The 26,206-nt window shown below is 37.8% G+C and overlaps 1 protein-coding gene across 4 annotated transcripts in view; it reads left to right on the top strand.

Moving 5' to 3' along the window:
- The window catches only part of LOC106712395 (E3 ubiquitin-protein ligase TRIP12), a 39,520-nt gene that overhangs the window by 1,750 nt on the left and 11,564 nt on the right, over window positions 1-26,206 (top strand). For 2 of the 4 annotated variants that reach the window (XM_014504943.2, XM_014504940.2), the window contains exons 2-22: window positions 14,443-14,757; window positions 18,246-19,210; window positions 19,512-19,619; window positions 19,712-19,803; window positions 19,878-19,976; window positions 20,439-20,544; window positions 20,689-20,762; window positions 20,852-20,942; window positions 21,096-21,326; window positions 21,432-21,622; window positions 21,712-21,900; window positions 22,159-22,307; window positions 22,459-22,594; window positions 22,712-22,876; window positions 22,992-23,166; window positions 23,285-23,503; window positions 23,887-24,065; window positions 24,235-24,456; window positions 24,602-24,731; window positions 24,822-24,900; window positions 25,306-25,508. In XM_014504943.2, the coding sequence (XP_014360429.2) occupies window positions 14,699-14,757; window positions 18,246-19,210; window positions 19,512-19,619; window positions 19,712-19,803; window positions 19,878-19,976; window positions 20,439-20,544; window positions 20,689-20,762; window positions 20,852-20,942; window positions 21,096-21,326; window positions 21,432-21,622; window positions 21,712-21,900; window positions 22,159-22,307; window positions 22,459-22,594; window positions 22,712-22,876; window positions 22,992-23,166; window positions 23,285-23,503; window positions 23,887-24,065; window positions 24,235-24,456; window positions 24,602-24,731; window positions 24,822-24,900; window positions 25,306-25,508 (3,862 nt within the window). In that variant the 5' untranslated portion in view covers window positions 14,443-14,698. Of the gene's footprint in view, window positions 1-14,194; window positions 14,358-14,442; window positions 14,758-18,245; window positions 19,211-19,511; window positions 19,620-19,711; window positions 19,804-19,877; window positions 19,977-20,438; window positions 20,545-20,688; window positions 20,763-20,851; window positions 20,943-21,095; window positions 21,327-21,431; window positions 21,623-21,711; window positions 21,901-22,158; window positions 22,308-22,458; window positions 22,595-22,711; window positions 22,877-22,991; window positions 23,167-23,284; window positions 23,504-23,886; window positions 24,066-24,234; window positions 24,457-24,601; window positions 24,732-24,821; window positions 24,901-25,305; window positions 25,509-26,206 lie in introns of those variants that run through there. The other 2 variants (XM_014504942.2, XM_014504944.2) reach the window with 2 other exon arrangements.

The raw sequence follows: 26,206 nt of genomic DNA, 5'->3' as shown, positions 1-26,206 counted from the left end.
AGCGACACGGAGGGAGATGAGGACACTTTCCCCTATGCTTATTGTTGCGAAACTCAATACTCGCATCTGTCTTCGTTGTTTTGATTTCACAATAATTTGTATTGTTAAATCAAAATACGATCACGATGACTTGTTTAAGCATCAAGTAGCAATTATCCGTCATGTTTTACACTTGTTTCGTATACTTGAGTTGCCGCATGATCGTCGCGTTTTTCCTTCCTTTTGTAGTTTATTTTTTCCCTTTTGTCGTATGTTAACGCATCTATAAATTCTGAGCTGGTCTTCCACCTCCTTATCGCCTCACTACAAGTACATGTACACTCAATATTTTGGTAGAAAAAGCTGTCAATGTTATTTAGCATAGGTCATAGCGACCGCGTTTCATGCATGACTTTATTATGTTGACGTTTTAGACATCAATTTAGAATTACTTGAAACTTAAAGAGAATAGAAGAAATTATAATCCAAAGATATGAATAATGTTTTTTTACGTCCGATTCATCGCAATCGACTATTTTTGTAACAAATTAACAACAATTACAAAAATATCGCTATGTTCACGAATTTCATTTCGCGAATCCAATTAACTATTTCACAAGCATTATTATAATCTTATATAGGTAATATACTAGCTTTTGCCCTTTCTAGATTTTGTCATTCGCATTTATAATATGACTGAGTGGTAAGATATACATAAAAAGTTATTGCAAATATCACAAAGCAAGTGTAATAAATGGCATTTTTAAAATGCCAACTCAAATATAAAATTCATTTTCCTATTTACATATGTGCCTAACTCAGTCATATGATTTGCTCTTTGTTAAATTTTTTCTTTAAAGAAAAAATTGATAAACGAAATTTAAAAAAATAAAATAAAAATTATTCTTTAAAGTTTGGAATTCAATACTTTCTAAGTGTCTTTCATTTGTATTGTGGAACTTGGTATAGATTTTTAGTGCGCGAGGCAATATTTGTAGCGGTGGATTGGCACGGGGACAAGGTGAGGTGAGCTAGGGCGAGGCGGCAGGCGCTGGGCCGCTGGGCCGCCGCGGTATCGATCCGCCGAGCGCTGCCTCCGCCGCCAGCCGGCACCGCACCCGCCGATACCCTCTCCTCTCCTTTCCTCTCCCTACAATGTTCCTATACATTATTAAAACTACAACATCTCTGAAATGAACCCTTCTCCGAATATATTAATTATCATTTGTCTAGAAAAGCGATTGTAAAGCGGAGGGTCATGTCGTATATCATGAAATGAGTCTTGTATTGTTTTCTAGCAATACTGTGACCTTGGATTCTAAATTAAACCTCTTACGATTATGTTTACTTCACAAACTTCATAGCTTCCATATCCTTATTTCGAAAGGCAAACTAATAGTCCTTGAGAGTTGTTCTCATGAAATTTTCAGCTGCTAAAACATAGCTATTATGAAACAAACAATGAGAGAAAAATGTCGTACATATATCTGAAGGGATTAAAAATGTTTAATTTAATTGTAATGTGGGACATGGATGTACGTGTAAAGTGCATAAAACACAAAGCCGAGTGTGTGAACTTACACACCTGTCTGTGAACCATGAATAAGAAGAGATCGCATTCGTTTTTGCTGAGAGAACTAGCGCGACCCCTACTACATATTGTTCGATTACTTTGTAAGATTTAGAAAAAAAAATATGAGCTACACGTAACTTGTGTTACCAGCAATCATATAACGCAGGTGGCTGGATCCTTTGTAATGCAGCCTTTATTACCGAATTCTGTTGAGTATAAGTTTGTTTTGGTATCTTATTTACATTAGTACCGTAGGTATTTATATTCATTTTGCAGTCTTTTTTGTCTAATAAATACAGACTAAGTTCTACATATATACCGTGTAGCCGTTCTAGAGATATCTTCTAATAAACATACATGCATCCATTTATCTAAACTTTCGCATTTATAAAATTAGTATGATTTACAAGAAAGTAATTTCAGGCAACACAGGCTTATGTGTTATATTAAGACAAGTTAAATGGAAAAGTGAAATCTCCTTTGACCAAACAGCGTCAAAAACGAGTACCTTTTTTGGTAGTGAAATTATTTCAGATATCAAAAATAATTGATAAGCGTACCCCGAATAACTACATTTACTGTCCATGGACTGCATTATAAAGCATAAAATCCGAGCACAGTATTTAAGACTACCTAGAAAGGTAAAGGTAAAAAAAGTCAAATTAATTCCCCCGTAAATTTTCTTTAAGAAACTTGATATACTTTGTGCTGTAAGAATTGTATTTGATTCATACAAACTTCGAGATAACATATCAGTGGTCGCAGCGCGGCGTTGCAACCCGCACTATAATTAGTTTATTATCTTTTGTGGTTTCTAATCGCACCTCACAATGAACGCCGCTTCGTTTGCCAGTCTCGACTGTGATTGACTTCATTGCATACTTGGTATGAAAGCTGGAAACTGCGTATAAATTATTTTTGTTATTTTCTTGCGACAAAATATAGATTAGTCCTTGAGACGTTTGAGAGTGTGTTCGGAAGAAGTATTTGCGATAAACAACTTAATTTTTTTCGGTTTTATAGAGAAAACGAAAACATAATGTGCTATTTTAATGCTAGCTCTACGTTACGTTTTACGTAGGTATAACACTCAATATTACGTGCATTTGTGATCGATGATCTGATCAACGTTGTGGAACAGTGGAACAGATGAGAACAGTGTGGATCCAAATTTACAATTATAAAAGAACTAGCTGTTGCCCGTGACTCCCTCCGCGCGGATCCGCCCTCGACTCCGACTTCAATATTAGCCTATATGTTCTTCCGGAATATGCTCTACCTCTATGGCAAATTCGTCGATGGATCTTGCCGTTCTGGAGATACCTTCAAACAAACATCCATCCATCCACCAAATAAGTATAAAAAATTATGAACCGTTTATGTGATAAACCTTCATTAAAATAAAATTTGTGTAAAGCAAAGTAACAAGTAACCTACAAGTAAAGGTTGCTAAGTGTATAATTCGGTGTCAAGATTTGAATAATGTGCAAAATTATTAACTTAACATAGAACCTCGAACTATCGTGTGGTAGGAGAAAACTGACCGTCCTTGTGTTACAAATCCAGCTGCAAGGTTCTTACAAATAAAATATGGATAAAACGAAAAGCCACAGTTTTTTTAATGCAATTTCGTTGATTAAATCCAAGTTAATTAACTTCGAAAATAAATTATTTTAATAAGAAAAAAAATTGTGTTGTATGCGTAGTTATTCTCGAACGAGACCAAAATCTGCATAAAACATATCGTCAACCTTTATGTTTGACAAAATAGAGAGTATTTCACTAGAACCTTAAACTATACTAGATTTAAAATGCATATTGGCTTTAATTAAACATATTTAGTGTTGGAACGTGTTCTAACACAGCTCAGTTATGTAATCCGACTCTAATACAAAAATAGTCTCCGTCACCTGTTTCTCAACAACAGGGCCATGGATTTTTCATTTCTACATGTAGGTAGAGTATTAAAGTTACAACTAACTCGGGGGCTCACTTATTACAAGTTAGAGCATCTTACAAACCATTCTAAGTAAATTTATTTAGTAAAAAAGTTTGCAACAAAAAATAGGTTAGCGTAATGTTCAATGCAATATTTTTCGAAGCTTGTCTTCAATGTTAATATTTCCTACAAGTAAAGTGGCATAAAATTGAGATTGGCTATAAAATATTTTATCAGAAACCTTATGTTACCCCCGCACACAGTGATTTATTTGTATTTACTTGAATAGTCAGTCTATAACTTTGATATTTATAATTTAAAATCAAAATAATAAAAGCATAGATAAATCTTACTTCTTACTAATAGGATTAATGCGAAGCAATGGATGGATGGATGTTTGTTAGAAGGTATCTCCAGAATGACTGCATGGATGTCGCTGAAATTGGCATGTAAAACATAGTCTGGAAGAACATATAGGCTACTAATTAAGTTTTTCTAATTCCTCGCGGACTAGCTATAAATCTACAAGTTACGATAAATCAAAGAAAATTGTATAAATACAAAACAGCTTGTGATATTTTAGGAAATTAGGGTAATAAATGAGGACACTACAATGTTTATCTATTGATTGCTGCGGTTCAAAATACATATAACATACTACATACTATGTGTATCATAGAATTTTATCGTGGTTATACGTTCTAGATTAGTAAACAAGATATATTGGTGTTGTTACCCTAAGGATTGTAATAGTAATTGAGTCTCCGGTTGCCTTTGCTAACCGCATAGTTATCACATTTTTCTGTCATTGCGTTTGTTTAGTTTTATTTCAGATATTTTACCTTCAAAGTGTTTTTCCACTTCCCACCATATACGTAAATGGGCCTATAGAATTAAACCTTTGACTACCTTGAATTTACTAATGTTTTATATTATAAAAGAGCACGTATAGTTATGAATTTATTAAATATCTAACAGCTTATAATGTGACATTATTAAATTTTCAACTGTAAATTCATACACGACAGCAAACGTAAACAAAGGTTTAGTTTACACACAACTGTTGAAACAGGTTTTTGAAAGTGTGAATATACCAAGTATATACGATTCTACAGTACTCTAATACTAGATCTATGATTGGTGTAACATTATTTAATATAAAAACGTATCTCGTGAGTGGAGGCGCTAGCGCGAGCTCGTCAAATGAGATACAATGTTGTCCTACTTGCGCAAATTGCGTAACGACCCTACACTTGAACTGAATCTATCATCCGATGGCCCACTTTAGACGCATTTAGTTTTTATTGGTGTTAAAATATACCATCAATATAGCTGGCTAAAATGTTTCTACAACGTTTCACAAGAGACCGTTACAGCTAACTGTAAACCATGGCGAGTTGTGTTAGTTTGTATGCAACGTTAATCCGAGGAGAAGTTGGCTGTCGATTGCTTGGTGTCGCAGCGGTCGCGCGCGTTATGCAAGAGGCTCGGCTGTCACGAAACCTTTCGGCTCCATGGCGGCGGTGGTGGTAGTGTTACGCCATATCGGCTTTCTCTGCTCACAGAACGCTGAAAGCAATTTTGATTTTTGTGTTAGCGTTCATATCCGTTCATTTCATGAATTTGTTTTGCTTTACAAGCTCCTGTGTTAATGCACACGAGTACAAGACACAATAGGTTACATCATAAAAAGTGTTACGCATTCTTTACTGCCTACTTAAGTGTATTATAATTAAATCGTTTCCATCAAGCAGAGCTTCGTTTAAGGCGACATTAAAAGACGTGTCTTTGTTCTTTGTTGTATACTCCATTGCCACTCTAAGGCCCTTCGCGTCCTTTGTTCTCCCGGCGAATATTCTCGCCACATATCCGGGTAACCTTAATATGATAATTCCGCACTCTCGAGTATCATTAAATTTTAAACTGCGCCACGTACGGTAGATTATCTTTTGTGAACTAATAAAGGAACTTGTTTAATGATCTATGAATTTTAACTAGATAAATAAGTTACACTAACACAATTTATATTGTCATTATATTGTAGTACAAGATGTTTCGTTAGTATTCCGTGTGATACATGCTAGTCTTTCTGAAATCTAACACCGTTATTTAACAATACTATTGGAACAACGCAATTCAACTATTTGATAACTTTCTAACTATTAAACTTAGATAACATGACGGATAAAAACAATATCACTTACTGTTACATAATCGAGTCTGTTTTACTTTTTATTAACATTGGTCACTGAGATTGTTTATCTTTTTTTTGTTCAACTAAGAGGTGAGAATTGTAAAACATTAATCTAAAGTAAATTATATTTGGTTCTGTAGCTCGTACAAGCCAACGGCGCCCTTCAAATGAGATCGAAGTAACGTTTGCTCAACGGTAGAACACGCTTTACCAATCTTACCGGTTTGAGAGGTGGACGAGCTCTTGGCGACTAAGAACCATTAGTGCTAACGGACATCGAAACTATGAAGAGTGTGCCTGAATGTCACTAATAATTTAATTTTATCTAAAGGTAACAATGATGATCTAACATTGGTTGTATTTACCATCGTTCTAGTGTCACTATGTAACTTTTATTTCGATGACCAGTTAGAAAAAGTTTACAACAGTGCGTTCCGAAATGAAACACTTATCTCTACTGCTTCACACTTACCTCAAGGTGATGAAAGATATTATGGCGCATTAATTGTTATACCAAAACCCTGGAATATATCGTTATATACCCCGTACAGGGGTCGATACCCCTCCGACGTAACTACATCTTACACGGGATCTCAATAAAATATGTAACTTTATTCCTCGATATGTGTAAAACTTACATCTGTTGAATAGTCTAATATTTGCCTTTGCCTTGTTAACTGTGTACACAATTTCGCAGTCCACATTTATTTAATTCTTATTTGCAAGAAAACATTTCTATATGAATAAAACGGTTTTCTTTAAATATCAAATGTGGTAGACACTAAACACTAACAGCATAGTTATATTACTTAAAAATACATTTAAGGTCGTTTGGTGATATTGTGAACCTATAATAAAACATTGTGGTCATATTTACCGCAAGTAAATAAGAAGTGCTGTACGACATGCGACCTGTTTCATATCGGTTTAGTTGGCAGCACTAGTAATTTGAATTTATATTTTATTTATTTTATTAAAATAATTGAATGCAAAATAATAAGAGTAATAAATTTCAGATTTCTAATCTATAGATACATACATGTTGACATCCACAAACATAAAATAGTAATTATCTAGTGTAGCATAGCTTCAAAATAATTGCCCCGTAAAATTTTAACAATTCTGATTAATGGGCTATGCAGTCATCAGACTGCATTATGTTAACACTATTTATACGCGGCGATAGCCTTGAGGCTTATATTTACGGTCCAACACCTCATGGATCAAATTTTATCACGCTTGTCTAAATTATATCATATCACATATGAATGTATATCACACGATAAAATTGTAAATACAACGCTTTCGCTATGTTTAGAATCTAAAAATATATAAATTTTACATAGCCTATAAGATTAATATCAGGATGTTAACGTGAGAATAGTTCTTCTAAATATAAACAGTGTTCCGACATAATGTAACGTATGCAAGCCAACTCAAAGCAGTTGTTGTAAACATAGGTACGGTAAAAATTAGCATGGGGGCGTAGCCGAGGTCAGCGGTGGTCAGCTGCATAATCCGCAATGTTTCATTATACATATATTCGTTCTCACTATGTTCCGACCGTCAAAATTATTTATTCTCAAACTTCATGTGCATATATTAGGTCCTTACATATGAAATTGGCGTTTTTCGTACTGGCCACTTTAATCACGAATTTCTCCTCTTTGGTAAGGAATTCCAAATTCAAATTTGTACAGCTATAGACACATTTATTTGTGGTTCGATGACCGTCATTCATTTGTTTTTTTTCTTCTGTTTTTTTCTGTTTTCGTCACTCATTTTACAAAATGGAAAACTTAAAATATCGCATTATTTACGAGTACGAGTTCCGCCGTGGCACTAGTGCTGTGGAAACGACTCGAAGGGTGAATGATGTGTATGGCGGTCGTGTTGCAAAAGAAAACACAGTTCGTTTTTGGTTCCAACGTTTTCGTTCTGGAAATTTCGATCTGTAGAACAAGCCCCGTGGACGGCCTGAGACTCAAGTTGATAATGAAGAGTTGAAGGCTATTGTGGAAGCGGATCCATCGCAAACCACGTCCGAGTTAGCTGCAGGCTGCGATGTTAGTGATAAAACTGTTTTAATTCACTTGAAGCAAATTGGGAAGATTAAAAAGCTTGAAAGGTGGGTACCTCACGAATTGACTGAAGCAAACCGGCAAACGTGCGTCGACTGTTGCGTTACATTACTAAACCGGCACAATAATGAAGGTATTTTAAACCGAATCATTACCTGTGATGAAAAATGGGTTCTTTACGATAATCGGAGGCGCTCAGCGCAATGGTTGGATCCTGGCCAGCCAGCCAAATCCTGCCCCAAGCGAAAATTAACCCCAAAAAAGTTACTTGTAAGCGTTTGGTGGACTAGTGCCGGTATTGTTCATTACAGTTTTCTCAAATCTGGCCAGACTATTACGGCTGATGTCTATTGTCAGCAATTGCAAACCATGATGGAAAAGCTAGCGGCTAAACAACCTAGGCTGGTCAATCGCTCCACGCCACTGCTGCTTCACGACAACGCTAGACCACACACTGCGTAATAGACGGCTACTAAATTAGAAGAGCTTCAATTGGAAAGTCTAAGACATCCTCCGTACTCACCGGACCTTGCTCCAACAGATTACCATTTTTTTCGAAATTTGGATAACTTCTTGCAAGGGAAAAAATTCAACTCCGATGGGGCAGTCCAAATCGCCTTCAAAGATTTTATTGATTCCCGTCCGACTGTTTTTTTTAGTAAAGGGATCAATGAACTACCCATGAGATGGCAAAAGTGCATAGAAAATAATGGTTCATACTTTGATTAATTAAATGTATTATATTAAAAAATATTCGACTTTTTGTTCCTCCCATACAAAACGCCAATTTCATATGTAAGGACCTAATATATGGTAACGAGTTTATTATCGCATTTAGGGTTGTCAATTACCTGGATAATTCAATAATTTTAGTCGTAAAGAACACGGTTGTGAGACAGTAGTTGTACCAGGTTAACATTACTTATTGTGATTTAATTTTACTTGACTATTAATTTAGCCTTTATTTATATTGTTATCATGACCAATAGTCGGAGGTTTAAACGGGCAACCCTATCCATAAATCGATTTCATTTAGCGCGCAGCGCACCTATTTCAGTCGCTAGCTACCCCGCGACGCCGATGACTGCATGCACACACATGAACACATTTTATATTAGCCAACTATACATCGTTGTTGTTCGGTATAATCTCGACGCTGTCGCACCAACATCTGCAGTATTGTATGTCGCACATTACGATTTGACCTTGTATTTATACAAACATGAAACAGGTTTATGGAGCACTCGGCGACGGCCGGTACTGTTTTATTTCTCGCATAACGTGTCCCTGACGCGAGTATACAAATATACAATGTTTCTCGCTAGATTTGTTACTGCAGCTATTAATTATTTTGCTTGTCTCGCCTTCTTGTTACTATGCGAAGTGCGTCTCGCATTTTTGTTACTATGCAAAGATCGACTGAAACTGTGCGCAGCATTCGCTTTTATTGGATGTCTCAATGTCAGCCGATTGTTTTATATGTCAACGGGCAAAACAAGTAATTGCCGATAAGATTCAATATGTCTTGCAAATATTCGGTTTTGCATTTGTACGTACACGTACGTATGCAAAATACCTGCCTCGTGAATCTTTGGCGGAGTTTTTGCCCCCAAATATATCTGTTAAACAACATTGTCGTGTTGACTGTTGATACTTATTGTTAGTTAAATTGATTTCAGATGTAACAATCGCGACAGATTTATATTAACTACTTATTGATTTTTTGTAGGCTGCACAAAAATGAGAGGTGAAATATTAGTCCAGTAATGATTGTGCTTTCGATATAATGGCATGACATAAATTTTATTAAAACCAGTTCACTCCACCAGAAACTTACAGTTACCTTATAAATAAAAGAAAAATTTTTATAGTGCCGTAAATAAAAGTCCTTTCATTTATACAACTTTTTTTAGCGAATGTAAATCCAAAAAAGTAAATAAGTACATTTATATCTTGAAAAGATAGTCTACATATAAAACCATATTGCATATCTGGATGTTCTGAAAGATATCAGATCTTGATACAGCTTGGAAAATGGTCGTACATGTGATATATTTTTTAATGAACTTTAGGATACAAGAGGTTAGTGAATGTGAAAAATAGGATGTAAACAAAAGGGCAACCCTTATAGTGATTATTGAGATATGATCTTTGTTCGAGTAGTACAGAGGGTTAGTACGGAGGGTTCGGGGCGGTCGTTGAACCGGCAGGCGGCCTAAGCGGTCGCGCGGCCGTGCGTTTGGCCGGCGGGGGCGCGCTGCACCGCACTACGCTGCAACGCGGTCGTTGACTCCCCCATGCTGCAGCGGCTGATGTACGAATTGATTTTAGTTTCACCCCCGCTGACACCCGACAGCGTACATATCGTTACGCGTATAATAATGCTCACTTCAAACTTTGCCCGACACGACAACTAATGCAGTACCTAAAAATCATGTTTCGTTACCTTACGAATTATTGACACTTCGTAAACAATCTATTAATAAAACTAAATATACATATTGGAAATTATTAATCATACTTATTAGAAAATAGGCGATACGATAAAATTACTATAGTCACATGACATGATTCGAAGTCTACGTTGTATTTGTAGATAGACGAACGTAGCCTCGTCCATGATAGTACTCGTATAATCTAGTGCCGTATAAACTCAATAAAGTAGATCATAATGAAGGTATACCATCAGACGACAGTCGGTGCGATGCACTAGACCTGAAAATTGCATACAAAGGCTTGCCTCCGCCTCGCTGGAATTATCAAAGGTTTAGTGTAGACTAAAATACATTGCATTACATTTTTTTTCTGTTTGCTTTCCCGAGTTACCCTTAGATATACATACATGAAGAATTATACTTACATTCTTTGCGTATAACCAAAGAGATCATTATAAAAAAACTAAAGCCGTTTTATAGCTTAAAAATGCTGAAATTCAACGCTCGAAGTCAGACTTGAAGTGTGTATGTGTCACGTATGTAATTAATTGTACGTTTTTGTCAATGTTCATATTTACTTTTTATTTCGTTATTGAATAAAAGCATTTCCACGTATAGAGATGTTTGGACTAAAATTTATATAAGTCAGTGTATTACCGCCCAGTCTATTTCTGTAACGAAGCAGTAGTGTGTGCTAACTTTATTGCGTTCCGGTTTGATTGGTGTCGTTTGCAACCAAGTCTAGAGGAACATATTTAATGTCCTAGATGAATACAAACACTACGCTGCATTACAACATTAGTGCAAATATTCTCTTTAAAAATATTTTATTTTTGAAATTTTCAGCATACAACCCTTCTCTGATGTTTCCGGAACAGTTTCATCACAATCCGTCCAAAGGTACACATAGAAGAAAATATTGATTTTTCTAAATCGAAAAACTTTAATCGCATTGCATGGTGTTCCCATTGTGCACGTCTTGTGCCAAAGTAAATTACAAAAATATTCGTTGGTCCAATAAAAAATAATGTTACAATATTCAGTTTGTAAACAATATGCAAGAATAAACGTACTCGAAGTAATTTGAAACAATGGATGTGCGTATCGGTGTAGTGACGACAGGATAAACGTCCGGAGTCAAGGAAGGTCATGTTGGAATAACAAATCGGTAGCAAGTCGATGTCGTCGTCTCGTCGGCGAATTCACGTTTTTGCTCGCGTTGCACCGCCCCCATCTCCTCGCCCCTACCTCGCCCCTACCTCGCCCCGCGCACGTCCTGCGATACAGAATTGAATCAAATATCTGACGAACACCCTTCGGAGATTTTCATTCTGCTAAGTACGTTTACCTGGCCGACAGGTAAGTATAAATTGTGTCTACCTGCCTGTCCCACCTGAACGATTATTCATTCGAATGTTTATTTGTTGCCGTTGCACACATGAGCGACGCGACTCGAGAAGCGCTATCGAATCGAAACCGGACGGGCTTATTTTAAACGGGACGTTGTTGTTGCCCGGTTTAGGCTAAAGGTATCTACCGTTAGAACTGATAATAGCTATACAGCCGACATTTACACCAGCTTATTTTTTTATTCTGAAGACATAAAGCTACTGCGAATACGCTTTCTTTGAGGATTTAATCTCGCTTGATAGCGACAAAATTCCAATTTGGTTTTCTGTGTATCAATGTATTGTCTGTAGTTTGTAAGAAACTGAAAGAGTGCATACAATACGATGCGATTCTGATGATTAATAAACTTACATGTCAATTGTATTATTGTAAAGTAACATTGTTAACTTACGTGTCACGTTTTGATTATGTAGGTGTGTGGACTACATATATTTTCCGTTTCAATTTTATGTGAATAAGATCTTATTAGATTCTTGTAAGAGTAAATAATTCATTACGAAGTATTGATAACATTTTTTAATAATGATTTCAATTTGTTTAGATTCAGCCAGTGATGTATAGTGCTAAGCTATTACATTTATTGCAATATTAATAAAATAATACCACGTTATTGTGGTCACTTTTAGATTTAAGTTATTTATCTCAATGGATTAGAGATGTTTGCCATGCGTTATATAACGCAAAATTAATCTTGTTTTTCTCCTTACCTTGAAATGTATGTTTCATTCGTACCGTAACTACGTCATTTGCCCACGTTATCTTTTAAATAATGCAGAAATGTTTGCACAATATTGCTTGGTGGCAGAATTAAGAACCATTGTCTTACTTTCACAGGCAAACTCGTGCAAAGAAAATCTGCTATGTAAGTTTTTATGATTTAAAGAAATTATAAACGTGCTAAAAGTAACTGAAAATTACATAGATTTACCGCACTTGTAATATTTGTTTTTTCTTGATCTGAAAGATAAGCATAAAATTTACAACTTTAAAGCCAGCTATGGCCGCCTAATCAATAAGAGACATTTCAAAACTGTGTAGCGCCATCTTGCCAGGATACATTCATTTAATCACATTATGGAAAAAGTTGCCATCTCTTATTAATGGTGCATAGTATATTTATAATTGCAATGGATGACATCACATTAAAAACACACGATGAAAGACATAGGTGCACTCCCAACAGTAAAGGTTAAAAAATCAAATTCGTCTAAGAAAATTATTTAAATTCAGGTAAATTACATTTTCCATATTAGCAGTACTATTATGAGCAAAAAAAAACAAACGGATCCGGATGAACCGGACACCCCAAGAACAAGCGCGGTCGTTCACCAGCGTTACAGGCCCTTCGCCCCGCCTACAAAACCAAGAGACAACGTTACTTGCACATACACAATATGTACATATTCGTGCCGTATAAATATAGATAAATTATAACTAACTTATTATCCGTGGGATTCTGAGACAAAAACCTCTATATAGAACATATCCACATCGCTGTCATTATTTTTAACAAAACAGCAACAATATGTTTTAAACAGAGATTTTGGTCTCAGTAAACCACACAGTCTTCTAATCGAATGTTAATTCTGATCTCGGTTGACGTCGTATGCGAACAAAAAATATGCCCTTTATTTAATTAAAATAATTTATCCAGATGACAATGGCTAATTCCTATTGTATATATTTTTAAATCTCTAAGTTGGTTAAGAAAAAAAAATGTTTTTTATGATAAAATTAAACATAATCGCACCTCATATGAGGATTATAATCATTATAAATGTTTTAAAATGCATCAATTTACAAAATAAACCAACACAATTTAAAAGTAAATATTTAATATTTTTACATGTCCTTACAAACACCTACAGCAGCAGTGGTAGAGTTTATGATTTTGAATGCGCGAATAATTAAAATTTTTATTACATACTTTTGTAGTCCGAATTGCCTTCCTTTATTTTATGGCTAACTTGAATGTCTCATCACCTTTCATTAGAATGAATAGTATATGTGTTATTTGTTTATACTATAATATTATTTAATAATTGTATGTAATGTGTGCTCACTCATCATACTGTTTTCGATTTCGTCGTGCTCAGCTTGTGTTGCTACATGACAAAATCCACTAATTTAGTAGTAATTCTGGTAAAGTTAAACTGTTCACTTAGAATTACTAATTTCTATCCTCTATATCTAAAACAAAAATAGATTTTGTTTTTGACTTCATGTACCTTGCACCTTTAAATTGAAATTCTTCAAGAAAAAAAACCTACTTTTACCATCTGTGACAAGCTCACTAGTGTAGACCGAGATTCGACCAATTTTAGTAAAAATTACTATCATAAACGTTTTTGCGTCAGGTCATACGATTTTTACTAATTTTCTCATATGAATATTGATTATTCAAATTTTTACATAACATGCTTTTATTAAAATATAAAAAACATCAAGTAAAAATGTAATTTTCTGCAAGATTAAAATAGTGCCTCTTAAAATTAAAAATACGTGTACTTTGGTAGTAATTGTAGTCGAATGTACATGGCAACATTTTGTTTGACAGCCAGCTGTGTGAAGATTGAAAAATATGTCGAAAAGCGTATCTGTAGCTGTCCTTGATGTGTCATCTACTGCGATAATTTCATCAAAACGTGGTGTTTAAATAGTGAATTTGGACTTATTATTGCCTTTAATAGTGTTTTTATAAATATCGTAATTAATTTTATAAACGTTTTCTTTGCATCGGTGGCAGGTAGTTTGTACTTATTATTTGTTAAAATGTTTATGTAACGCAGCATTGTTCACATTGCTGACTGTATATTTCATCTTTGTTCCAGATAGCTGCGCAGTGAATATCAGTAGGTGCGGTGCGTTGCTGTAAAACGAACGCAAATATTGCGTGCAGCGAGTGTGACGTTAATCGATTAGGTGCGTTTTGTGGTGATGTGTTAGTGAGAAGGAGAAATTTACGTGGTGCGGTGGATGCAGAGGCAGCGGTGTAGTGGACGCCCGGGCATGGTGCCGGACAGGTAGCGGGCGCGGGCGGCCTGCGCAGGCCCCACACAAGCAGCCGCGTGTTTCCCAGCGTCGTCTATGGCCGAGCAACACATTACACCGTCGTCGCACTCTGCACTCACGAGAGAGTCCAACGGGTAAGTTTAATCTGTCTAGAATAGTCCTACTCTACTGCTAAGTCACCATTGGCAAAACAACTAACGGTGAATTGATCACTTATGCTTATGAACTTACCGCGGCTAAATCTATTATTATAACTCTATGTCTCTCTCTGCCTAGCTTATACCATAAAAGGTGGTTGGGTCGCCTTTCCTAATCAGTTTCTTCCACTTTGCTCTGTACTCAACATCTTCATCTGAGACTTGATACTCACTGATGTCTTTTAGCTTTAGTTTTTTGTCTATTATTATTTCAACTGTGATTTGTAAATTATAGGTACCTTTATTGCAGAGTTGTGTGTTAACATATTACTTGATTAACTGTTTGCTCTTTCATCAAGGCTAGTGCGTTGCTTATCGGAACAACGGTTTGGATTAAATTTGTTGAAAAATTATTAGATTTTCAGCATTTACTGGCATTAGATACTTGTACTTTTTAAAGTATTGGTCAAAGTAATTATACTATAGGTTAAGTAAGTACTTTAGCATTTCTTAGTTGATTGTGTATTGCTTGAATATAGATCTTTTGTAGCAAATTATATAAAATTGCATGTGTAAAAACCATATTTTGTATTCTTAACCTAATGTGCATTCAAATTATTACTTCATAATATTAAATATAATAAGAAAAAGAAATTAAAATAAATCTGGACCATCTAAATGTAAATTAAGTAATGTTTTGAAAGAAATAAGGTGTATGTAAAATACAGTACAGATTGAAAATTCTTTCACATTCTAACATTTTATGAATTGTACATTGATTAAAATGAGTCTAGAATATTACTTATACAGTCAAAATCTGTTATAACGACATCGAAGGGACTACTCATATTGAGTCGTAAAAACCGATAGTTGTAACAACCGGTGACAGGTATTAATAGGAAAGATATGTAATAACATTCAGCCAGGACCTTTGATTTTGGTCAATTTAACCGGTATGTTGTTCTAAACGATGTCGCTATAAACGGTTTTGACTGTATTATTTTTTTATGATCAGGCAAAATTATTGAAACAGTGTGTCACTACAGTAAGTGCTCATTTTTTGCTTGTCATTGAATATAGTCATAATACATGCTGCATTAATTAAAATAAAAGTCCTTAGAATTCTTGGAAATATAGAAACAAATCTTACTAATGTTATAAATGATGGATGGATGGATGTTTGTTTGAAGTTATCTTCGGAACAGCTCAACAGATCTTAATGAAATTTGAAACAGATATAGGACATAGTCTTGAAGAACATATAGGCTATATAGTATGTTTTTTTTTAATTTGTCATGGGCGACAGCTAGTACAAATTATATATTTTTAACCAAGAATATATAATGTCCTTAATATTGTTTCATGATTATAGCAATTGCAAACAAATATTTCTACATTACCAGACTATGTTCTACATCCGTGCCAAATTTTATTGAGATCTGTTGAGCCGTTTTGGAGATATCTACAAACAAACATCTATCCATCCGTTCATCTAAACATTCGCATTTATAATATTAGTAAGATTATATTAATATTAAAAAGATTTTGATTGATTGAATTGCCAATCTGATATATACTAAACTGTTATAAATGTATGGGACACATTACTTTTCGAAAATTTTTATTTAGTGAAATGTATGTTTACTGACAGCCTGTACTAAAAAAATATGTAAATATAGCTTAATTTAATTACTTTAATTTAATTTAAGTTAATTTAATGTTTGCCAAGAAAAAGTTAATTACACAAACAAAATAATTATTATTAGACAATATTAGTTGCAACTAATGATTATGTTTGGAACATAACTACACAATTTGGAATTGAAAACAAATTAAGATTAAATTGTTTTAACTGTTATAAGACATTATTATATAAAAAAATAAGGTTGTATTAATTTTTTTAGCCTATTAAATAAAATGCAAGATTTTTTTTTAATAAAACCGTTGTGTAATTCATGTGGCTAAAGCTATTACACCAACTTGGATATACAACTGCTATGAGATTATTCATAAAATACTTTATGTATATGTTGTGTTCATCTATTTGTGAAATTACATGTTGCCTGAAACCTGTAGTAATAGTGCCTAAAACTGATATAACATATGTATGTACTTTTGTTGAAGCACCAGTAAAAAAATTAATAAAAATGAAATTAAATCATATTTTATCAGATGCAAGTATATGTTTTTGTATTTGTTTTGTAAACAAAGTATTTTTTTTAATAATGAATACTTCTGTAATAGATTTTTCACATGTCAAACATTAACAAACAACTTTTTAAATAATTAGTGACCAATATGAATGTTTAAATCCATTTATCCATAAATAGGCATTGTTCTTGTTAACTTAGTATTTGACAAAAGCCAACCTGATTTATTTATGTTGTCAATATGTCATTAATCATGGATTTCTGAGACCAAAATCTCTATTTAAAACAAGGAACAATGACAGGGATGACAGTGTGCTTTATATAGAGGTTTTGGTCTCAGAAACCAATGGTAAGTAATGTAAAATTAGTTTGCTGTTACTGTTTACTTTACATGCCATTTTATTATAAATACTCCAAATAACTTAAAAGTATGTAATCCTTTATGTTAGTGCTACATTTATAATTTGGTAAACATGCAAATCGTCTTTGATAGTATGATAGTCCAATACTGCATAACTAACATAATCAAATACTGCCTATATACAAAATTGTAATTTTGCATGTGTAAGTGATTGGTTCAACAAGTCTAAATTTTTTTGAATCAAGCAGTCAGAAGACGAGCAATTGAGTAAAATTGACATGTTGCATAATAAATTATTGAAGTAATGTTTTGATTGGTATTTTTAGTTCTAATAAATAGATGGATGATTGCGATTAAAGAAAAGATTGAAGCATTACCTTAAATTGTACTGAACCAATAGGTCGTACCTAAGTGCTTTTCTAAAAAAAAAAACTAATTATAATAATGAATTATAAAATAAAAATTAGTGCTTTAATAAATGTCAACAAAATATTACTTAACCCGAATTATAAACGAACTAGGGTTTACCTAATTCGGATTACCAGTTTCTAAGAAAATAAGATTTTTTTGTTGTCTTGTAAAATTTTCTAAAACGTAAACATGCGGTACAAATTTGACAATGTTAGTTGAATGGTATTGGACTATCAACGAGGAAATGTTAAATGATTGATGGTAGTGATAGTTATTACCAAAGACGCTTCAACGTAAATGATGTATTTAACATTGTTTATGATATTATAATAATTTAATGATGTTAAGAGGCAGGAGAAACGTAAAGCTAAATATAATAGTTCAAGTGTATTAAACTAGCTGTGGACCCATACAAGAACTGATAAGACTATCTACTTTCAATGGCCTAACAAAAACTTATTATGCCGTTGTTCTGTTCAATAGATATCTATTGTACTCAATTATGTCAACATTGGTCATTTTATCAACATTTGTAAATCTAGTTATGACTTTTTGGTGAACAGGTCTTCTCCTAGCAGGGTGGTGGGCGGTCGGTGGTTGCGTCAGGTGCGTCAAGCGAACCGCAGCCGCCGCAACCGACGCAACGTGACGTCGCCCCTGCCGCGCCACACTAATAGGCACACGAGCCGCACCGCCGCCGCTGACGCAGACGCCGAGCCGCGCAGGCACGTTGAGCTCAGGCGAAGCTCGCGCTTAGTCAACGCACTGCCCAGATCCGACTACTCCATATCCGAGCGCTGGTCCTACGGAGCCGACTTCTACGAGACGCGCTACGACACCGACTACAGGAGCGGAGATTCCTGGAAGTACACGAGTGGCACTAACGCGAAGCGCGGCCGGAACTCGTCATCGCATGACCGAAAGAAAAATAAACACCGTCCAGTTACGACAAGCAGTGCCGCCGCAGAGGATTGCGTCGCGTACTGCACACGCTCGCGAACTGCTCTCAAATTGAACGAGAGTGCTTGTGAGCCATCACCGAACACTTTAAAACCACAGACGTTACCACGATTAGCAGTAAATCATAACGCTACAGCGACATCAGCACAGGAGTGTCCATTGAATTCGTCCGAAGGTGGTCTTCTCCCATTGGACGAAAGAGATTACGCATATTCTCCGTTCAGTTCGTCGACTATAACAGAACTCCTCGATTCCGATTATTCCGTGTACAGTCCCACAGCGCACCGCAGGAAGGGCAAAAAGAGGAAGCGGTCTACGCATCGCTCTCTGTCGACGAGGAAGAGTAGTTGTCTAGTAGATATCGAAGATTGCAAAAAGAAGTTTAAGATAGATCCATACAAGGAGGTGGAGGAAGCCAGCGAGGACGCTATATCTGATTGCCGGCAGGAGTACGATTCGGAGAGACCGGAGTCTGCGGCCGCATCGCATTCCTCGTGCACGTATCTGCTGCGCAACAGGCATCGCGACCTCGGCCCGCCCACCGCCACAGTTATAAGCGAAAATTCAGGTAATCTTCCAATAACAATGATAATTACTATCGTAAACGTGTATGTAGCCAATGTTATAAATCAGTTCTCTATATGTTATGTTACGTTGAAATTAACTGGTTTGTCAAAAATGTTGTGTCGTTTTGAGGTTTTTCAATGGATATACTTTTTTTTTACTAATTATAAATGATGTTATACAAAACATCAGTCCCGCCGCGGAGCTTATCAAAATCTTTATCGCGTCTATCAAGCGCGTGCATTCATAACTGATAATTTGTGTTTATTAAAACCGTATTTAGTGTAACACATATACTTTTACAGCGAGCACTTCCACAAACGAGTCGGTTCACAATCAAACTGTAATCGAACGGAAGAACACAGAATTTCGTGGTAGAACAGTTACTCCACCGCCTTATAAGGATTTACAAGGTAAATAATTAGTTAATGAACACATTGAAATTATTTGCTAGTCATTAACTTAAGTGATTGTTAATTTACTAATTAATTAATATGCGTTGCAGAGGCCAGTTCATCAAAAACGCCTGCAAGTGAGAGTAAGCTACTTATCGTCCCGCGTGACCTCCCGTACTTACGTCAAACTAACGCTCGTAGGGTGAGTATAATTATAACATTTCTTTGATAACTTCTGTAGCTTTGTGTGTCTAAGATACAATAATTGTGCTGCAGAGTATCGCTGCTGCGACGGGTGCGACCCTGGGTGCTTGCTTGACGAGGGGGGCTGGCAATTCGCAGCGGCAGAGGCAGGAAGCTGCTTCTAAAAGACAGGTACACATTTTATAATCGAAATATGTGGTATATTTTTTTAAATAAACCGATATTTATGGTACGTATAGTTAAATTTATGTATATGTCATAGTTACACGTCGTTTTAAATAGTTCTCAAAATTCTACATTTGTGTAAGTTGTTTTAAGAATAGTGTTTTTAAGTATTTGTAGGACCCCTTGAATGACGTTAGCATGACTCGGAGCCTTCGATATAATATAAAATTGGTATTTGTAATACAAAGTAAATATATGTTGCTATACTAGCTTTTTCCCGCGACTCTATCGGCGCAGAATTAAAAAAAATAAGTAGCCTATGTGTTCTGCCAGACTATTATCTACATCTGTAACAAATTTCATCAAGATCTATTGAGCCTTTCTGGAGATACCTTCAAACAAACATCCATCCATCCATATAAACATTTGCATTTATAATATTAGTAAGATAAGATGTGTGGCCTTCAGGTGTCGGGCGCTGAGGAGGCGGGCAGCAGTGCGGCGGGCGGGCGGCGGGCACGGGCTCGCGACATGCCGCAGCCGCAGCCGGCATCCACGCGACGAGACAAACGAGGTAAGAAAAACAATAAAAAAAGTTAGGTTTTATGAAGTCACACGAATACTGTAATAGCAATTAAATGTTGCTCTCAATACCTGTATTGTGATAATGTTCATGTCTACATGTGATATACAATAAAACTGTTTACCTCACTTCCAGGCAAAACCAGTCTGGGTTCGTGTGCTAGCACAGGAGGTGCGTCCAGCCGGTCTCACCCCCAGCCATTAACCACGGTATATATTTGTTTTTTTACTAAAATCTGACGTGACTAATCAATCAAAGTAAGTTAAGTTAATAAAAATAAAACATTGTTTTTGTCCAGGGTGCCGTGGCGTCTACTTCTTCTTCACCGCCGGTGTCCACTTCGGCCGTTGCGATGCCTGACAACGCATCTAACGATGCTAAGCAAAAGGGTAAACACTTTTTATTACTACTCATACTAATTATAATTATTCCTCAAATTGTTTTTGCCAAAAGATTTCAAATATTGTTGAGAACTATTAACAATAAATAAAAAATTGTTAAACCAGATATTGACGTTTGAATTGTTTTTTGACGTTGTGTAGCGGCGTCGTCATCAGGCGAGGAGTGCAACAGCGGCGGTGCGGGCGGCGTCGGGAGCGCTGGCGCGGGCGGCGCTGCGGCCTCTGGCGGCGGCGAGGAGTCCTCCTCTGAGGAGGGGGAGGTTGGGCGGCTGCAGGCGCTGCTGGAGGCGCGCGGTCTGCCCCCCCACCTGCTCGGCGCGCTCGGTCCGCGCATGCAGCATCTGCTGCACCGCACAGTCACCGCCAACTCAGGTCTGATATAAATAATCAGCAACTGATATATTTGTAATGTATGCATGTTTGCTTGTTAGATACTTAGTTGTAGCTTAAACTTAACATGGCCTTTGTTATTTGTAGCTGCATCGAAAGCGGCGCAGCTTTTGGCGGGGCTGCAGGCGACCGGTGATGAAGGCCAGCAGCTGCAGGCCGTCATAGAGATGTGCCAGCTGCTCGTCATGGGTAACGAGGACACGCTCGCCGGCTTCCCCGTGCGGCAGGTCGTGCCCGCGCTCGTTAATCTACTCGCCGCTGAACACAACTTTGATATGGTAACATCTTGTTCTTTATCATGTTAATTAAATCTGTTTTTTGTTAATTCACTTATTTGTTGTTAATTTATCCTGTACTAATGTGTCAGATGAACCACGCATGTCGCGCGCTGACGTACATGCTGGAGGCGCTGCCACGCAGCAGTGTGGCGGTGGCGCTGGCCGTGCCCGCCTTCCTCGACAAGCTGCAAGCCATCACATGTATGGACGTCGCCGAGCAGAGTCTCACCGCGCTCGACATGCTCTCCAGGAGGCACTCTAAAGCCATCTTACAGGCAGTAAGTTATTACCCTTGTACTTGTTTCTGTTTCCCCTGATGTAACCAGTAGTAGTTTCCAAATAGAATGACAGGTGTGACGCTACCGGTTTATGCAAGTATTGTAGCAGTAGAAAATACCAAAAAAAAGTCTATAGAAAATTTTGTTAAGTTTGAAATATGTTGGCACAAGGTTTATGCCGTCACATGGGTTTTATAAGCAATATATTTTTCTATTTCTTAAATTGTATTTTTAATTGTTTATGATGTTTGTTTGCAGCGCGGAGTATCGGCGTGTCTCACCTATCTTGACTTCTTCTCTATCAATGCGCAACGTGCGGCGCTCTCCATCACAGCCAACTGCTGTCAGAATCTAACCCCGGACGAATTCCATCTCGTTAGGGATTCTCTACAGCTACTAGCCAACAGGTATAGTAATTTGGCACAAAGTTAATTAGAGTAGTTATATATGTGACATGCCAATACAAACTCTATCCATCAACAAAGTTAAAAGATAACAAATTGAGTATTTTCGTTTATTTCTCTTTTTCTGAAACATATTAAATGATTGTAATTTCAGGTTGACACAACAAGACAAGAAATCAGTAGAGTGCGTCTGCATGGCGTTCTCTCGACTTGTGGACAGCTTCCAAAACGATCCGGCCAGACTTCAAGAGATCGCCACTCCTGAACTGCTTACGAACTTGCAGCAACTTGTAAGTTAATTCATCTCTAATTCATTTCTAGTAATAGATTTCATTAGTTATATTTATCATTGTAGTTATTATTTACATTCATATCGACAGTATCAATGTAATGTGTGGTTGTTGCAGCTTGTGGTGCAGCCGGCGCTGATCTCGGGCAGCACTTTCATCACGGTGCTGCGACTGCTGTGGGTGATGTGCGCCGCGTGCCCGCAGCTCGCGCTCGCTCTGCACCAGCGGTCCATCGCAGACACCCTGCTCTGTCTGCTCACCGGCTCCGCGGCGCATCACGAGGTACAACATTATTATTATTTTAACATCTTATATTAAAACTCATGGCTAAAAAAGACACTGCCGAGTATGTTATGTTTGCTTCTCGTGTCATGTCATCTTGTCATTGTATTGCCAGCAAGTGGAGCTGGTGCCGCGGCTGCCGCAGGAGCTGTACGAGATCACGTGTCTGATCGGCGAGCTGATGCCGCGCCTACCCACCGACGGCATCTTCGCCGTAGACGCGCACCTCGACCGCCCCTGGTCCGGCGGCGCAGACCGCACCGCGCACTGGCAGTGGCGCGATGATAGAGGTAACCATAATGTACCACAAATATTGTGTCTGCATCGAGCTGGTTTGGGTTACGTATTCCAACAAATGAGAAAATATAAAATATAATTAGATTATTACCGAAATTGGCGATTGATCAGGCGTTTGGCGGTCGTACTCGTGGGCAGAGAGCCGAGCGCTGGAGGCGGGCGTGTCGGGCGGCGAGGAGGAGGTGTGTCTCACCACGCTCGGTCGCTCCTACACCGTCGACCTCACCGCCATGCAGCAGCTCAACGACCACACCGGCACCGCGCGCCCCGTGCAGCGCGTCGCACCAGCACCGCCTGCAACAGACGCCGCCGCCGCCGCAGCCGCCCCAGGTTCACACACATACACATACACCGTTCCCATCGAAAACATTAGATTAAGTAAAATGACTACACTCAGTCTTTAATTGGTGACCAAGTAGTCACTAGACATCATCATCAACCAGCCTTTGTCCCTATGGAGGGTCGGCACAGTATGTACTACTCTTCCATACATCTTTATTAGCCGTCATATTTGAATTTACCTCCTTCTTACGCATATCTTTCACACAATCCATCCATACTTTCTTTGGTCTTCACTAATACTTCAGTAGTCACTAGAAATCGTTAGTACAAATTTAATAATGAGAAAACTACACTAAGTGCCTGCTTAACTAACTGTAGATATACCTGTAGATATACCTGTAGTCGCAATGTATGTGATGTCGTTCCGTCAGATCCGCGCATAGCGATGGTGCGCTGCAACCCCTCGCTTGTGCGCGCACTGCTGGCAGTACTGCATGAGGTGTACTGGAGCTCTGCGGGGCCCGCTGTGCGCTCTCAAGCACTTAAGGCCATCCTGCGCTGCGTCTACTACGCCGACGCACCGCTACTGCGACAAGTGCTCAAGATGCAGGTCACTAATTTGTAAAATAGCTCATTTGATAGAAACAGATTAATATTTACAAAAAGGAGAACAAAAAAAAACGAGAGAGTACACACTAGCAGGCGCTATATAATATATAGAAATGATTATTTACCTGAACTAGTTGAATTATTCACGTTATAAAGTTTGTGAATTATAGGTGATATCGTCTCATATCGCCGGAATGATGGCGTCGAGCGATCTACGCATAGTGGTGGGCTCGCTGCAGCTAGGCGAGATCTTGATGCAGCGGCTGCCGGAAGAGATGGGCGTACAGTTCCGCCGCGAGGGTGTGCTGCACCAGGTGACGCAGCTCGCACATCCAGCACAGCCCGCGCAACCTGCGCCACAAGCGCACACGCCGAGGCATCACAAGCTAAAGGTTACCCACATATTACCTGTTAGATAATTTATCAGCTATACAAATTTTTGAACTTGTTCTTTCAAATCTTTGCATATTGGTGCTATTTATATGGAAGAATAACAGCTTAGTGTATAATTAGCTATAATATTGTTATTGCGTGTAGTCTCCGAGCGGTACGAGCGCGCGGTCCGGCGGAGGCGCTTCGCCCCCAGCCTCCACCTCGCTCACCGCCATCGAACACAACTTGTCCCTGGCCTTTTCCGCCTCGGGATCTTTCGTTGCCAGTTCCTTGCGTGAGTTTCATACATTTTATTACTGTTTGCATAATTATGATGTCCGTTTCAATGTATTAATTAAATGTAAAAAATTTTTTGGTTTTCCAGCTACAGGCAATGAGAGCTCGGAACCTGGACCTACTACGTCAGCGTCTACATATCCACATACTTCACCCACAGTACATAGGTAAATATAGTTATGATTACTTAGTTTAAAATAAGGCTTTATAACATCTTTTATTTGTATTATATGGGTACTCATATCTTTCATTATCATCGGATTTACAATTTTCCAACAGATGGCGTTACATACAATAAAAATATTTATTTAGTATTTATATAAACTAGACTTTTTACGATAAATAACACATTTAGAAATAAATTTAAATTACTGTACCAAAGCCTAAATCTGAAAGAGTAAGTTTCTTAGTAAAGTGTACAAGTAAACTGTAAACATTGTAGAATAGTAAGTACTAGGCTCTCATCGCTCGCTTTGATTAACAAGTCCCTTTCTCAACTTATATGTAGTCGATTAAGTAGCTTGTTTACTGCTTTTCGCTGGTTAATATCATTTTTTTTTTCAATAACGCAGGTCTGGCAGTCCGCTGCAGTTGGCAGAAATGTTAAGACGGAAGCGCGCAGTGCGGCGGTCGGGAGGAGCGCCGGCTCGTGGCCCGCGACGTCGTGAAGATCTCACGCCGCCGCACCAGCCGCCCGCTGCCCCCGCCGCACCCGCCGCACCCGCTGCCCCGGCGCCGCCACATGCGCACGCGCATCAACCACACCAAGCGCATGGTCAGTAAAATATTAAATAGTCTATTTAAAAAAATTGCAGTTTACATTCATTTATTTATTTGTCAACTCAAGGAAATCAGTTTGGGAACAAAAGGAGTAAATAACCTTTTTAATACGACAGGGCTGGGGTTCCAATAGGAAATAAATACACACACTTTACAAAACAGCGTCTGTTGTATTAAAAGAAAAAACAATACAATCATATAATTAACTATACGCAAGGAAACAAAAGTACACAACATGGATAACACGTAATTCGAAAGAATAAGTTCGTTAGAGTGAGCGAAGGAAGGAAGAAGGGCGGCGTGTGTGCGCAGGAGCGATTGCGGCGCGACTGCCTGGACTGCCCGGGACTGCCCCGCCGCGGGCGGGGCGTCTTATATCGACCTTGAAGTGTAACGGCTCGCTATTTAACCCATCACGCGCCGTTGCTAGGCGAATCTAACCTTGCGCGTGCGATCGTTTCTGCGCGGCGCGTTACACCCTCCCCCTCTAACCCGAACGAACGCCCCCGCGATCGGGTTAGTTCTTGCGTGGCCTACCACGTTTTCGCTTCTCTTGCATAGGAGCTTGGATGGGGCCAACGAATGGTGTTAATTGCGAAGTATGATAACGTCCTAGCGTTACGCCGTCACTTATCCGCTCTAACATGTAAGTCGTGTTACCAACCGCCCCCTGAATCCGGTAAGGTCCATCTC

This window comes from Papilio machaon, chromosome 3 (assembly GCF_912999745.1).
Source record: "Papilio machaon chromosome 3, ilPapMach1.1, whole genome shotgun sequence".
In the NCBI taxonomy this organism is placed as follows: domain Eukaryota; kingdom Metazoa; phylum Arthropoda; class Insecta; order Lepidoptera; family Papilionidae; genus Papilio; species Papilio machaon.
Note: the sequence above shows the minus strand (reverse complement) of the source record. Positions and strands in the feature narration are given on the sequence as shown.